Source organism: Osmerus mordax, chromosome 14, assembly GCF_038355195.1.
Source record: "Osmerus mordax isolate fOsmMor3 chromosome 14, fOsmMor3.pri, whole genome shotgun sequence".
Lineage (NCBI taxonomy): Eukaryota > Metazoa > Chordata > Actinopteri > Osmeriformes > Osmeridae > Osmerus > Osmerus mordax.
In genome coordinates this window covers 16,251,987-16,269,200 of record NC_090063.1, presented here as the reverse complement: position 1 = coordinate 16,269,200, position 17,214 = coordinate 16,251,987, and the positions used below count along the sequence as shown (strand labels likewise).

General features: G+C 45.6%; 1 protein-coding gene across 1 annotated transcript; it reads right to left on the bottom strand.

Annotated features, from left to right (window-relative positions):
* Positions 1-4,553: 4,553 nt before the first annotated feature.
* zgc:92275 (cholesterol 7-desaturase nvd) lies at positions 4,554-16,190 on the bottom strand. The gene is made up of 7 exons (XM_067250667.1): positions 15,719-16,190; positions 9,919-10,107; positions 9,453-9,631; positions 9,182-9,307; positions 8,710-8,829; positions 7,061-7,237; positions 4,554-6,878 (listed from the first exon to the last, which is right to left on the bottom strand). The coding sequence occupies exons 1-7, from the start codon at positions 16,140-16,142 to the stop codon at positions 6,717-6,719; spliced, it is 1,377 nt and encodes a 458-aa protein (XP_067106768.1). The 5' UTR covers positions 16,143-16,190; the 3' UTR covers positions 4,554-6,716.
* Between the last annotated feature and the right edge of the window lie 1,024 nt (positions 16,191-17,214).

Here is a 17,214-nt window from a genome sequence, read left to right as displayed (position 1 = left end):
AAGCATTACGTTTAATTAAAGGAAGTATATCATTAAAATGAATGGGCCATGTATACAGCCTCTTTGTAACAGACGAATAGTAAAATACGATGATGGGAGGATTGAATAAACAAATTTGGATAGTTTCATTTTTAGATGCCTTGTGCTTCTGGATATATCAATATGATAGGGCATATTATTGTATGTGTTCAGGCGAAGCCGGACTCTAAAGCTGTTTTAGACCTTTGAAGCTTAACCAACAGCCTTGTCATTCCAACACGGAGGCTGAACGTGCGAGGTCTGCCGTTTCACTTGCAAGCAGTTCCTAATGTTGACGACATCCTCATTATTCTAAACTATGAAGTGAATTACCAGACAATTTAAGGCAGGGTAGGCAATATTGTTGAGAAGCACTTTTTTCATATTTACATTACATTTACATTTAGTCATTTAGCAGACGCTCTTATCCAAAGCGACTTACATTAAGTACAGGGACATTCCCCCGAGGCAAGTAGGGTGAAGTGCCTTGCCCAAGGACACAACATCAGTTGGCATGACCGGGAATTACTAGCCCGATTCCTTAACCGCTCAGCCACCTGACTCCAGTATATTTGCTGAAATAAACTTCACATAGGCCTATTGATATAGCAACCAATTCATATAAAGGTTTGACGGTTATATGGAATCAATCCGACATCTGTGGGTGTCGCAAAACTGTGATAAACCCAACCAATCATTGAGCCGTACCCTGACTAATGATTAGGGCTACCTGTCCGTCTACCTACCCACCTGCGCATTCCCTGCCCCGGCACTCAATGCGCGTTACTGTAGTTTTGTGGGAGTGGTTTTGAAGGGAGGGATATTTTGATTTGAATTGTGTCAAACAGAAGCTAAAATATCTAGTTTCGCAAAACTTACCTACCCTGCCTTTAACAATTATTGCACAACTCCCCACCAGATAAAAAGATATATCGCGCCTCGTAGTTTAACCTTTTTATTGACGCAAAGCTAATGACACTTCGACTGGTTGTGGAATATTGTAGCTCCATTTGAAGTGATAGAACCAAGTGTTCAGTAACCACAGGGGGTACGGGATTATCTGAAGAGCCACACACTGTTGGGAAAAAATCAACTATCCTGGTTACCAAGGAAACAGGCCCTTGTCTCTCTGAAAGTCATACAGACAGACGTGAATGCGCAGGGCCTAGTCTGCGTGACAGCTTGTTACAAGAGAACCTTTTATAGTTCGAGGAGAAATGTGAGGACCATTTGATTTCGAAATAATTCACTGTAGCAGATTTATAGACATTTAAAAGGTAAATGTGAAGGAAAACATATAATCGTCTGGCGGCTGTAGATATGAAACGTCATATTATCAAAGGCACCAAAGGTCCATTTTTTATAATGTTTTATCTTAATGTGATCGATTATCGAGTCATATTGAATTGAGGAGTAAATAATCCCTGTGCCCTGGATGTTGTATACATTGTGAGTGTCACATCTGCGCCTTGATTTCTGGAGAAAATTGCATCGTAAATTAGGGCGCAAAATGATGGAATAGTCGAGTTTACTGAATTATTAATCACACACAGAACAGAGAGGGAACAGAGACTCCCATGTTTCCTGAAATAGACGACATAGTTTATGGATTCGTGAATTGCTTTATGTTGCGTGATGAACATTCAGATCTAGTCAGCCTAACATGAAGATACCAAGCATCACTCCATCGTTGCATTTCAAAATGTTAGTATTCAATCTAATATTTCCTTCCAACCTAGAGTACAATAATTGAGTATATGTACTTGAAGTGTGTGAGCTCAAATGTTGCAGGACAGTGCGTGTGTATATGTGTGAAAGACAGTCTAACGAGCACCACTTACAAAGAGGGAGAGCTAGCAGTGACAGGGCCATTTGATATACAGCGATGTAGTCCTTAACACATCAATACAGCTTGGCCAGCTAGCAATGCAGCCGTTATGTAACAATACTCACTGCCAAAGAGCACACACACACACAAACAGATGCAGAAGTATCACACGGACACATGTGGCCACGCACACACATACACACACATACACACACATACACACACACAAATATTCGCACTTACACACAATCCTCCCCCTCAGACATGCATATTCACATGCACTCACATACCACCCACACAGAGGAAGGTATAGAGAGATTAGAAAGAGAGAGATTTTAGACAGACAGAGAGAGAGAGAGAGAGAGAGAGAGAGAGAGAGAGAGAGAGAGAGAGAGAGAGAGAGTCTTTGCATGTGTCACACTTTACTCCCACACACCGTATCACCTAGTCTAGTAGCTGGTATTTGTATAGCAGCCATGATTTTATTTGCACACGTTACTGTATTCAATCAGAAGTCCTGCAGTTCTAACTTTCTTGAAGAGAATCCAGGGATGGTGTGTTGACGAGGTAATTACTAAATTTGTTGTGAAAAGCATAGCTGAAAACACACTACCTCTACTCATGCTGAAATACTTCACCCACAGAAGCAGGTTGAGAGCTGCTGTCAGTAAATGTTGACATGTAAAAATACTAAACATCTTCACAGCGCGTGGGTGGAATAGTACTGTTCGTGAAGAATGTAGTCGCTGGATAAATTATGGAGGTGCAGCTCTTCCCTCACATCCCTTCTCCTTGACCAAGTGAAGCATTCACAGTGCTGAGTACTGAACCGGCGAGGATGATTATCTAGAATGAAACAGGAAGCACACACAGCCAGTGTGGTCCCTCGTCATGAGTAGAAATGCAATCTGGCCTACAGGACGATATTTGAGGATTGTATCTAACAGAACTGCAGCCAATACACGTTACATTTACATTTAGTCATTTAGCAGACGCTCTTATCCAGAGCGACTTACAGTAAGTACAGGGACATTCCCCCCCGAGGCAAGTAGGGTGAAGTGCCTTGCCCAAGGACACAACGTCAGTTTGCATGACCGGGAATCGAACTGGCAACCTTCGGATTACTAGCCCGACTCCCTCACCGCTCAGCCACCTGACTCCCCCACGTTAAGCACAGAGGAGAGGGCCATGCTGGACTGCAGTACGGTAGCTAAGGATACGCAGTAGCTATTGCTGGACTGAAATGTAGGTCAGAAGAATTTCAGCGCTGGGATGTAACAATGACAAACAGGTTTATTCCTGAGCCCGACCTTGGTCTCCTCAGGCAGAGTTGTATTGTAGTGGACAGGCTGCATGCCAGCCTAAACCTCTCACCTCTCATGTGTAACCGTACAGTGTCATTGTGTGTGTCATTTAACCAACATCCACTGAAGTCCCATTTTTCTATGAAGGTATATTTACAAAAGGACATTCAATCCAAAACATTTGGAACATCACTGCAAAAAGTCACGTTGAAAAAGGACTCACATGACAAAACGATCGCTTTAGAAAAGACCCTCTAATTAGGCTATTTGTTCACCAGACTGAACAGCAAGATGAGCACGATGACAGGCAGGCCAGCAACAACCAACAGGCACGCCAGCTCCATGACGACCAGCAGCACCAGGAGAGCCAGGTAGCAGCACCGACACCGTCCTCGAACCTGCCCGATCCTCTGGACCAGCCCAGGAGGACGCAGGCAGCATCCACACAGCCTGACCGGGCCCATATGAGACAGCAGCCTCTGCTCCAGGCCCGGGCAGAGCCTTGGGGCGCTCTCTGGTTCAGTCAGGGAGTCCTCTTCCATCTGGCCTGGGCCGTGGACGCCACTGCAGTACACGATTTCTTCCTGCATCCTCTGGATCTCCCAGTGAAGGATGGGGGTTTTCTGTCGGCACAGGGGGCACTGCACCGTGCTAGGGTCGGCCGTACGCTTCAGGATGCCGGCTAGGCAGCCGCGGCACAGGGCATGGTCGCAGTTCAACAGCACCATGCAGCGCCCGCACTCGACGTCGTACGGTTCGGTGCAGATGGGGCACTCTTCCCCCTGCAGGCTGCTGCTCTCACCCCTGACGCCTCCCTCTAAACAAGGTTGGTCCGTGTTGTCTAACTCCAGGTTTGGTTGAACAGATGTCCCTTGGCCAGGCCCGTCTGTCTGGGCGAGCGTGGCGGCGGCGTCGCCATGCCAACACGGGTCCTGTCCGGGCAGAGCGAGGAGCGGGAGCTGTTCTGCTGAGTCATCCTGTCCTCGTTCTGGTTCGAGTGCGCCCAGCGGCCCGGAAAACTTCTGTCTGACAACAGACGGAAACTTCTCCTCGGTCACGACGCTCCCTGCCTGCGCGGCCACAAGGCCACCCGCTTCATCCATGTTGTTGAAAGACGGGAAGAAGAGCTCCAGCACTCCCGTGGGTGTAAAGCTCCTATCGAGGGTGAAGGTAACGACTGCGGCCGAATCTCGATTCAAAGGGGGAAGTAGAAAAGGCTTGTTGAAACGCCTTTCTCTCTAACTGGCTCTAGACTTAGATAAACACTTTCACAGATAAGGAGAGATATGTGACTAGTTCTGTGTTACACAAACATGCACCTAGCCCAGAAGCACAATGAGCACACACACTACAGACACACTTGAAAACAGACACACACACATAAAACACACAAACACAGCAAGTCAGTAAACCAGAGTTGATTTATTCAGCAAATGCAAATCAACACCTCTCACTGCACGATATAGTAACAAAAATAATCTTTTGAGATCATGAAAAGGGAGGGGGCTCTAAAAATATCCAAGAGAACATTGTGCTTTTGCACATTAGCCAACACCCCTTTTTCATCAACCACCTATTGGGATAATGAACCATGAAAGGTGGATCTAATCAGTCACCCACACAGTCCTGTGCCCTCACACTGAGGTCCTTAGTATGTCCCATGATCAGAACCACACGGGGTACACAGCAGGTATAGAGTTTCCATACCATTGCCACCTAGAAAGTTAGTCAGGTTATACACAGTACTTTCAACCCTATCAACCTGTGCATACCAGTGTCATGCATAGACCTGCAAGGTTTAGCCGTGCCAGCAGGAAGATCATGGCAGTGCAATCTCACAGCAATATGTGGTTCAGAAACTCAAGAGAAATGTAATCCATATCGACAGGTTACATTTTAGTCACATTATAGATCTCTCACACTGAGGCTAAATCTGAGTGCAGTCACAGTTAATATTCTGCACAGTGCAGGCTACCAACAACAGCTGAGCTACAAAATTAGCCATGTTTTCATAACTATAAAACAATTTTTAAAAATGAAAAAAAGACTAACTTCCATCCCTTCTTAATTTCACTGAGAATGAAAAAGCTACAAACCTTGCAGAACAATTCCATAAGAGAGTTCGAGCAAGTAACTGTTAAAATTGTGTTGCTCGGTTATTTTCGTAATGTGTAAACTAATCTCATACTTGTTCATACTGTGTCTGTGCAAACAGTGACACAATTCTCTGAAATCATTGGCAACTATTTCACATGAAGAGCATCGCGCTACACATGCCCTAACAGGCTCACTGCTTTGCATCCATCCTTAACCCTTGTGTTACCTTCAGGTCATTGTAACCCTTCAGTCATTGTGACCCACCGTCGTGTTGCAACAACACCTAATACAAAAATAAAGTGAAGCATTTTCTTTTAACCGTCGGGCTGTCTCAGACAGACGGAAAAAAATTTTTAAGGAAAGTTAAAAGAAAATGCTTTTTATGTGTTTTTGTATTGGGTAAAGTTGTCCTGACACACCGATAGGTTGTTGTCAACCTTCGTTCAACGTCATTGTGACACTAAGCAAGGCAGCACAGGCTGAGCAGGAAACAATGTGAGTCAGTCTACCTGGGTTTACAATTACCTGGAGCTACAATCAGCATGCAAGGTCAAGCAGCCACTCAGGTCTGAGACACACACCTGGAAACCCAAAGTGCCTGTGGTAGTGCCTGAGGCTCGGAGCTGGTTGCCAGGTTTGGTCAACCATCCCCTTTTTATGCTATTGGGGAGCACTCCCTTGAACATCTAGGTTTTTTGCATGTTTGAGTTGATTAAGTAACAGGACTCAGTGGTTTATGCAAGTGCTATCCAACTGACCGTTTTTTAAGATGCCAGAATGGATACCAAACTAAAACCCCAACGGAAAGATGAGTTTTATATGTAAAAATAAAACTGTCTATCATACAGTACAGCAAACATAGATTAATAACCTTAGAAATATGGACGGTTTTATACTAGACACTGCACCTGCTAGTATAATTCACAACAGATATATAATCATGTAGTTCTACATCATTCAGTTCGTAACTCACACACACAGTGCATCCACAATCTAAGCCGTCCCCGTGTCCACATTGGGCTAGGCAATTCTGGTGCAGTGGATCCTATTGCTTGATTTGATCATTATTACAGTAGGTCTTCATAGTTAAACGTATGAAACAAATGTTCTTGAAAGTGACCTCAAAAGAGAAACAGGAAGTGGGGTCCCACTAAATAACATCCTACAGCTTTGCAGGGTCGCTAGGCACTTAACTGAAGGAGGCGTGGAACGGGGTGGGTGGGGAGGGGGGGTGGGTGTGTCTGGTCAAAGACCAGAGTCCCATCTGACTGATTTCTGGGCAGATCTCCTATCTCTCCTGATTAAGACGGCTGGAAAAAGTATTTCTGGGAGATGAGTGGGAGTTTTCTTGCACCAAGTTGATGATTTCCCGTTTCCTCCGTCAGAGATCTCTGGTGACTCTTAATCACCTCCTCCTCTTCTTCCATCTCTGGTGACTCCTCCTTCTCCTCCCCCCTGTGTGAGGGAGGTCAGAAGTCGAGGGTGTCATGCTGGAAGCGCAGCCGGGGACTGTTGTCGCTGTAGAACTGGCTGAACCAGCGTCGGTGCTTCTGGATGGAAGAGTCCTCCTTCACCAGCAGGGGCTTGGAGATGTACGTCTTGTTGTTCCAGATCATCACGTCCCGCTCAAACTGAAGCACAAAACGAATCAATTTGTATTCATTCAGTCTACACATACGTCTACAGAACTGCACCTAAACCAATGTAAACCCTCAAGGAATTCATCTTTACTTTTGCTATTAGTGTATCTCACACCTGTAGCCACACCAACCCCCCCCCCCCCCCCCCCCCCACCTCAACCCACACCTGGTACCTGAATGCACTCTGCCCTGAGGATGAACTTAGGCACCAGGGGAGGTATGTTCTTCTGGTAGAAGATGGTGTGAGACACACACTGCAGGAGGGGCTCCACGGGGGTCACGCAGTGCATGATCACCCCCCTCCCCAGGAAACTGTGGTCAAAGAGCAGGAAGACCACTCCAGGCCCCACCTGGAGCACACGAAACACATGACACAGATGGCCTCAGCGCGGCAGGATTCATATCACAATGACTTCCCAGCTACTTGCTGTTCCGTCACCACTGAAACCTAGCTGAGAGCACTGTAGATGTGCTGATGTCATAGATGGCTTTCACATGAAAGGATTTGTATGACAATGACACAGCTTCTGTGAGGGCCCTGGTGAAGGCACTTCTGTGAGGGCCCTGGTGAATCCACTTCTGTGAGGGCCCTGGTGAAGGCACTTCTGTGAGGGCCCTGGTGAAGGCACTTCTGTGAGGGCCCTGGTGAAGGTACTTCTGTTAGGGCCCTGGTGAAGGCACTTCTGTTAGGGCCCTGGTGAAGGCACTTCTGTGAGGGCCCTGGTGAAGGTATTTCTGTTAAGACCAGAGATGTCTCCTTTGCTACTTCTGCTGTCCTGTCGCCACTGAAACCAAGCTGGGAGCTCTGATAACATGCTACTGGGAGTTAAACTGTGTCTCTATGGAGATAGTCTGTGGCAGCCAGAGTTATAGGGCCCCTGTCTTGTCTGCACATACCAAAGAGCTACTTCTGCATCACCATGGTTGCTGGGACAGCTAGTCTGGAGGCAGACATGTCCACAAATCCCAAATATAGTCGGGAGAAGAGGAGGGCGAGCAAACCAGTGTGAATAGTCTGGCTGTTCTTCAGGGGGCTGATGTATTTCAGTAGACGTAGAGAGGGTAAATCCATGATCGGACTTGGCACTCTGTGCCCGTGCCTGCCACTGCCAGTGGACGTTGGCTGACGGTGATGGCTTGTGCAGTGTAAGGCTTGGTTGAGTATCTTCGCTTTTTTATCACATTTTGTTCTTCGTTTTGTTCTTTTGTTCTACTGGTCTTTGATGTATTTTGTATATTCCAAAATATATTAACTTGTTTATGAGTTGCCTGCCAGCATTCTTGTCTGTCTGTCTGTCTGCCTAAGAGCTTGTCTGTCTGCATGCTTGTCTGTCTCTCTGTGTTTGTGTCTGTCTGTCTGTCTGTCTGTCTGTCTGTCTGCCTGAGAGCTTGTCTGTCTGCATGCTTGTCTGTCGTCTCTCTGTGTTTGTGTGTATCTGTCTGTCTGTCTACCTGAGAGCTTGTCTGTCTGCATGCTTGTCTGTCTCTCTGTGTTTGTGTGTGTCTGTCTGTCTGTCTGCCTGAGAGCGTGTCTGTCTGCATGCTTGTCTGTCTCTCTGTGTTTGTGTGTATCTGTCTGTCTGTCTGTCTGCCTGAGAGCTTGTCTGTCTGCATGCTTGTCTGTCTCTCTGTGTTTGTGTGTATCTGTCTGTCTGTCTGTCTGTCTGTCTGTCTGTCTGTCTGTCTGCCTGAGAGCTTGTCTGTCTGCATGCTTGTCTGTCTCTCTGTGTTTGTGTGTATCTGTCTGTCTGCCTGAGAGCTTGTCTGTCTGCATGCTTGTCTGTCTCTCTGTGTTTGTGTGTATCTGTCTGTCTGTCCGTACCTGTCTGGCTACTACATCCACGTCCAGTAGAGGCCAGTGGCGTCCAAACACAGTCAGAGCGTGCTTCACCAGCATCTGGGAGCAGTGCTTGTTCGGCTCTGCCTCAGGTTCCCACTGCACCTGTACCACACACACACACATGCACATGCACACACACACATGCACATGCACACACACAGGCGCAAACAGCGACATTTTGCAAGACTTCAAAATGTATTACTGTTTTTGACTTGTTATAAAAAATAGGGTTAGGGTTACATTACATTTACATTTAGCAGACGCTCTTATCCAGAGCGACTTACAGTAAGTACAGGGACATTCCCCCGAGGCAAGTAGGGTGAAGTGTCTTGCCCAAGGACACAACGTCAGTTGGCATGGCCGGGAATCGAACTGGCAACCTTCAGATTACTAGCCCGATTCCCTAACCGCTCAGCCACCTGACTCCCTAGGGTTAGTGACCCTCAGAGCTAACCTTCCAGTCATGACGAACAAACTCCCAGGTCTTGCTGTTGGTGTAGCGCAGGTCCACGCCACTCACAATACCTGGCGTGTGCAGGTGAGCCAGGTGGGCAATATCTGCTGCATTCTCAGGTATTTCCTGAAGGGGACCATCACACACACACACACACACACACACACACACACACACACACAGCCGACAGAGAATCAACACGGCACATGAATAACCTTCAACACACACGTCAACCAACTGCATATTCACACAGTCAGGTCTGGAGACACACCTCTATGTGTGCGTTGATGAAGTGTTCGGTGCGCCCTCGGTAGACCCACTCCCCTTGAGCGATCTCCCCCTGCTCCGGCACCACCCAATCGGGCTGCTCCCCATCACAGTGGAACCAGACCAGAACCTGTCCGTTGGTCTCTTGGCTGGGCCAGCACCGCACCTTGGCAAACTCAGGCACTGGGGATACGGCATCGGGGGCAAAAAACAAGAATCATTCAAGTATGATATGGTGTCAAATTTGTTGTTATCTGTCAAAAAATACATCCTTGGGGAAATATTTAGTTTTCTAAAAGATTCATTGCGGTTTCTCCACAACCGATAGATGGTGATGGACAGATGGTTCATCCAATCACCTGTCTGGTATTTTTTCTGGGTAAGTGCATGCCCTTACCCAGAAAACAGTTTCCAGTCAGGTTATAGACATTCCCTGTTTCAAACTGACTAATTATGTTTTTGTCACCAACCTTTCTCTGCGTAGGGGATCCTCACACATTTCCCATCCTCCCCACGGAACTGCCAGCCATGGAAGGGGCACTCGATGCACTCCCCGACCACCCGCCCTCCCACGGCCAAGTTGGCACCCAGGTGGGGGCAGTAGGCGTCTACCACATAGGCCTTGCCGTCCTCACCCCGAAACACGGCAACCTGCTCGCCTACGAAGACAAACCAAGGAGGGGGGGTGGGGGTAAGGATTTAAAAGACATTGACCAATGAAAACTTTTTTTTTTATGTGAGCAGTGTTGTAGTTACTCGAAACCGGTCTCGAGACCACATTTTGAAGGTCTCGTCTCGGAATAGACAGCATTTTTACTCTGTCTTGTCTCGGTCAAAAAGGACTCGGGATTTTATTTCAAGACCGGTCAAGACCACAACTGCAGGAATATCACTAAATTGCCTGTGCATTGTTGAATTTATTTGTTAATGTCATTACTGTTATTGGACGTATAACGTCACGCTTCAAATGCAACCAATAACTAACAAATTTCTCATTTGAAATTACCCATCACCCCTCGCACCCCAAAAGTGAATGAGGAAGATAGGTTAAACAGTGGCTGTCTAAAGATGTTGGCCAAATCAGCTATAATTATATTTGGTTACCTGAACCTAAAAGAGTTTACAATAACATCCAAAAGAAAACACACTTTTAAAAAGACGCTCACTGAGACGACTGGGACTAGGACTACATAAAACTTTTACCGGCATTTAGAAAGAAAACATGAAAAAAAAAGGTAAGCTGTAGGCGTAAGGCTAGCCAAGCTAGCTAACTACCGTTTGCATCTGCCTCTGTACCAAAACTCTTACGAAATCTTTTCCCCCATTACACAAAGAGGTTTAGCGAGCATTACCTATAGGGTACTGTATAGCCTATAGTATACTCGCTAAAGGTTTTATGTAACCTAGGCCTAACATACTGTATGTTTCAGGGCGTATTAGTGTCAGTTGCTTGCCAGATTTTGTTTGTGATAACGAGCCAGGCCACATAAAGCTATGTAGCTAATGATGATTAAAGTTATGTTACATCAATGTTAACTCATGTCAGCTGCATACCTCTCCCGACTTAATAATGTTAGACTTAAGTTAAATGCCGCGGTACCGCGCTCCTTTACTTGGGTGAGAGCGTGAAAGCAGAGACCGAGTAGGCCTACAAGCCATATGCGCCTCTGAGAAAAGTTTTTTTTTTTTTAAAGGCTGTTTTGACTGTCCATAAGCCCACGGCACTACTTTAAGAGTGCACATTTTTTGTTCAAATACACAGTTACAGATCCAATCTAACTTTTTACCTAGTCAAACCCTACTGCTTGTCTATTTTGAGTGGTCTTGGTCTTGACCCGGTCTGGCCCTGCCTTGCTCTTGGTCTTGACCCGGTCTGGCCCTGCCTTGGTCTTGTCTTGGTCTCGATACACTCTGGGCTTGGTCTTGGTCATGACTTGGTCTCGGTTTAGGTGGTCTTGACTACAACTCTGTATGTGAGTACAGATCTGTACAATGTGTGATTATCACAGTCTCGATCGAACAACCCTGCAGTTCTGTGTGTGTCCACTGTGTGTCCCCACTGTTCAAATCTCCAGATCAGTGGCGCCTAACAGCTTTCAGTTTGTATACTATCAATTTGAAAGGTGGAGTGTTTATTAAAGCTTTTTTTAAGATACAAAAGGTTTAAGGGATACAAATAGTTTAGAAAAAATCTCAACGTCACACAAAAAGGCCCTTTTCTCCACGCAGGCTGTAAAGCGTGTTCCTTTCTCAGGAACCGACCTGACTTGTCTGATGTTGATTATTCAGGCGATAAGGGTATGTGTGGCACGTAGTCCATAAGCCCCTTTTCAGTGTGATAGTCGGTCAGATGGAGTCCCTGAGGAAAGCTGTGGCCAAAGACCGAAGCCTCAAGCCTCAGCCTATCTGTCTGTGGCTGAATGACCCCATAGAGCTTAGATTACTCTCAGATTAGCCCTGCCCGTCACTATAGTTCAGATGGGACAAACCTGGCCACACTGGGCCAAGCAACTCCCGGTTAAACCCTTAGACACTCGGAATGACACCAGCTACAGACGGAACAGAGAGTGTGCATTACAGACATGTCAGGACCGAGGCAGCGAGATTAAGCAGAGTGTCGTTAGATTTACATTTAGTCATTTTAGCAGACGCTCTTATCCAGAGCGACTTACAGTAAGTACAGGGACATTCCCCCCGAGGCAAGTAGGGTGAAGTGCCTTGCCCAAGGACACAATGTCAGTTGGCATGACCGGGAATCGAACTGGCAACCTTCGGATTACTAGCCCGACTCCCTCACCGCTCAGCCACCTGACTTTGATTCTGTGATGTGTAGAAGATCTGCCTGGGCTGGATGTTCCGGCGTGGACTGTGTTTGTTTACTTCAGAACTCAAAGCTATGCGAGCGATGCAGAACACTGCACATTTTGATTTGGGTCGGGTCAACAGAAACTAGGACAGGCACTTATTGGTGGGTGGACAAATTGGCACAGACGGGAAGAGAGAGACTGAGTGAGAATCTATGAGGAGCAGAATAAAAAGCCCCATAAAGTAATATGGGGAGAGAAACTATCAATCAAACTTAGGTTTTGTCTGAGCATTACTTTTCACAGCCAACATACAGATGCAGTGGCAGTCATAATTCCTATTTGACCACAAAATCTGATAACGTTGACAGTGCGTGTGACTGGCTCTACCCGTCTTTCTCATTACAATCTTGGCAGAAAATTACATTTCAGAATGACTTGAGCAATAACAGCTGCAATCGTTACTGTTAAGCCCACAAGGAAATGTAGGAGGCCCAGCGAGAACAAAAATCGTACATGAGCAAGTATAATGTGGCAAAAAAGACTTTACTATAGGTAGAGACAAACCTAATTAGTTGGTCAAGCTTTTAAACCCACAAGAGACCATGTACTGTACCTGGTTCCAACATGTGTCAGAAGCACCATGTATTGTTCTGACAGCACGTTGTGAGATGTCGTCGCGGTTTAAACAAGCTAACATTTAGTCACATAGCATGTCATTACGTAATACATGTAGAGGCTCCAGTGTGTCTGGAAGAAGTTTCTGTTTATCTTAACGCTTGACACACAACTAACTTAGTTTTTATGTTACTAATGCTTTGTGTCGGAGGATGCTAGGTTTGGTTTAGACTGTGGTGTGGTTGTACGGACCTGGTCACAGAGGGTGGGCGTGCTCCAAATGTTTGTGCGGCCTACTGATAGGCTACTGTGCAGGTGCTGTGAAAATCGGTGTTCTGATTGGTTGTTCGCATAATTTTTTTTTTTTACCATTGAATCAATAGATGCGTTCGACTTCATGCAGCGCCGGCGTCGCCTGCAGCCCGGCTGACTTGAAGCAGCCAATGGCATTCTCTGCTTCAAGTCAGCCAGCTGCAGCCGGCTATTGGCGCAGCCGGCTATTGGCGCCGCCGGCGCTGCATGAAGTCGAACGCACCTATTGACTATATATTGTATTGGGAAAGTCTGTTGTAACCTAATGGCTCCACACTGAAATAGCAACCACAGAAAAAAAAGGAACAACTGTTTAGACATTTCCTGCATGAATCATCATGTAGGAAAGTCATACTGCAACTAAAATTGTAATTAATTCACAAAATATAACTGAAAAAAGATACAAATAATAGTAATCAAGTTAATGAATTTAAATAATGTGGTTATAACCTGTATAAGTACAGTAACTTTAAATGTTTCTTTTGGAAATATGCCAAAGCTTGTAGGTGTTTCCCTCGAGGCATATTGGAAAAGGCAGTTGATCAGGCCATCTTCCACATATTATTTTATTTCAAAAGGTTCTAAGTCCAAAATATTTTACCTCTGTGTAGTTTGGTCTCCCAGTTTGGTGTTTACACCAAATAACAATGTGAGGTAGACAACATGAGGGAATTCACAGCCATCATTTAGCAAAGATACACATGGCAGGAGGCAGAACAAGGAACAGAGCAGTTGTAAACAGGTGATGCAAGGTCAGTCAAATTCCATAAAATATGTTACTCATTCCAGCATTGGTGTTTGCCTGTTAAACTCGAATAGATGAATGCCTCAAGATACAATGTCTATCCTTGACTATTTCGTTACTATTTCCTTCATTTCATGCTATGCAGCAAACGCTACTGTGGTGCTTTTGGCGGCGCGAGACATCGCTCCATCTCTTAGTGTCGTTTATTTATTCTCAGCAAACGCAAACCCCTCATCCAAACGACGTCCCACGTGGCACAGCACATCCGTGGGTCCTGAGCAAGACACCGGGTGATGTTCAGCTCCATAAACTGGGGGGTCAGGTGGCTGAGCGGTGAGGGAGTCGGGCTAGTAATCCGAAGGTTGCCAGTTCGATTCCCGGTCATGCCAACTGACGTTGTGTCCTTGGGCAAGGCACTTCACCCTACTTGCCTCGGGGGAATGTCCCTGTACTTACTGTAAGTCGCTCTGGATAAGAGCGTCTGCTAAATGACTAAATGTAAATAGGGTTACAAAACCTGTCCTAACAGCTCTCTTCATTGAGATTTCATTTACGTTTCTATTCATTTAGTAGATGTTTTTGATCATTCGTAAGTGGGTGTAGTTTACTGTATTGCTGAATCATTCAGAAGTCAGCATATAGGCCTATTGACAGCAGTCTCCCTGGACAGAACACATAGGCCTACTGTAGCTGGAAGTTAATATCCATCTTAAAATGCCATTTTCTTTTTCTATAAAAAAAATGTTTTGTTTCAAGGACTACTGCCTGAAATGACGATGTTCGTCATAGAAAAACTTCTACAAACTTCTAGAATCTTAAACAATTACTGAGGAACTAGCAGTGTAACAATAACTACTTGTGTCCATGGCATCAGACAACCAAACACTGGGACAAACACTCTGTTAGTTCTCAGGTCACAATGCAACAATAAACCGAAGCGTTTCCAGGCTGCTCAACGCAAACTGTCGAAGGCTACCTTAACAATGACAAAACGCCCAAAGTCTCACAACAAAACTAGGACCTTCAAAAACAATAGGATTAATCTGGAACCTCGGCTTGGCTGCAGATCAACGCGCTCCTTGGCAGGGCACTTACATTGATCTGTACGAAGTTCAGAAGGGAGAGTGCGTGAGTGGATAGAGCATTCGACTACAGATCAGAAGGTCGCAGGTTATGGACAGTAAGACGCCAAAGATAATAGTGTCTGATTACAGTAATACGCACATTGTTTTTGCCCAGTTATTACAACGGTTTTGACCTCGTCAAGGGCAAGTGCAATTTGAAAACCCATGTATTGACTACAATGACCATGCATTCTCTACAATCCTCCTATGGTGTTCTATACCAAGCGCTACACTGGTGACAATCAAAACACTGCAGACGACCTAAGAAAGTAAAATCAGCTAAATGTAAATTATAACTGACGCGGAATAAAGTTTTAACCGTATGCAGCCTATAGAAGCAGCGTCGCCTGATTTGCTGAAGTTGTTGCCGCATGCGAGAAACTGGTTGACACAGGCGACAAAATAAGGGCTCGAGCGTGTCAAGTCAGCGTCAGCATCTTTAACCCCCACCAACTGCGCGATATTGGACTGACCTCGTACAACCGTCCTGTTATAAAACAGACTGAAGAGGTATTTTTATCGAGTGCCTCGCAGCTTATTCCTCGGCGTGATCTTTCTCAAATGTCAGATTCAGAATTATTTAAGGATACACTGCTTATGGGTCTAGCTGGAGCCAGGGTCATATGACAATAATGAATAACCAGAGAAAGTGTTAATTGTCTCATACCTAACACAGTTATGTTTTTCACATCCCCACGTTCCAACATGTGAGAATCCAGAACTCGATACCAGCCGTTAGGATACACCGGTGGCAATTCTCCAGTTTTCCGTCTCCGACGCACTTGGTTAGCAGCTTGAGCGCGGGAACGGCCATCCTCGGCTATGTACCCGACCTCATCCGGCGTTCTGAGTAGCTCAAGAGGAGAAAACAGGAGTCTATACAGCCAGCCCATTGCGAGAAGTAAAACCCCTGCGATGATGCACACCACAGCCCGGGCTGGTGCGCCTACTAGTCCAGTTTTCCTCCATACCTCCGGGTACCCACCGCCTATCCAGTCCAACGGATCTCTCACGTGCATTATCAGCAGTGCGCCCATGCTTATTCCGATAATCGCTGCCACCTTGCCGGAGGAAATATTGGGGCTCTCCATCCTCTCCCGCTCGGGCAAAATTCCTGATCCACTCTCCACAACGCTGTCCTGTCCGTTCAAAGCGTGTCGCAGTGGCGGTGTCACTGTCAGAGTAGCCTGTCTGAATACGGCTATTTGTGATGGGTCACGGTCCGCTTGTGGCGCTGCTGGTTAGCTAGGTTTGTGTTATGTTTTATTCGTCAAGGGTGGCAACCATATGAACCTGGGAGTCATTGCGTCGGGGAAACAGCATGCGCCACTATTGAGCCACGCCCCCAAGGTGAGAAGGGGCCTATAGGCAAATCCAAACACAGCCATTTCAACAGCTATTTACAGTTTTTCACAATTGCTAATACACTAAATCCCATTCTCTGATTCAAATGTTCAGTGGCCTAAACCCATTTGTCGAATCAGACACTCTTTTGGCAAAACTCTTAACACATTCTTATCCTTTTGCACTGTGATGCACTTAGGCTGCAAAATGGTAAACACAGGCAGCAAACAGTAAACACAACTACAACACAGTTGTCATCTGTAAAACACAATGACTCAAAATTGTTCACACTTATTTCTAATGATGGTTAAAATATCACAAACACGTTTCAAAAGTAAACATTTGTCTCATGTTGCAAACACTTTTACCATTACCGGTATATTACATTTTTGGATATATCATATACACACAGTTATTCAAAACCTGAAGCTCTTCCTTCATGAGCTCCTATGTACATTTCTGTACAAGATTGAAAGTAAATGGCAGAGATGATGAAAAATTTGTGGTAAACACGAAAACAAGATTGAAACCAAACATATTTTTTTACTGTAAGCATTTGTGGTTGTGAATACAGTATTACACAGTACGAAAGAAAGAGTGTAGCAGGACAGAAACCAAACCTAATTTTGAAAAAGGTGATTACGGAATGGTGTGTGTGTGTGTTCCATGAACTGTAGCATACAGTAATATATACTATTTTCTTCAATATTGTCAAAATGTTTTCTTACAGTCACTGTACTGTTGCACAACATGATACAATAATCCACCAGACTGTGACCAATCATGCAGTGCACTGCAGTCAATGGATGCATGGGTGCT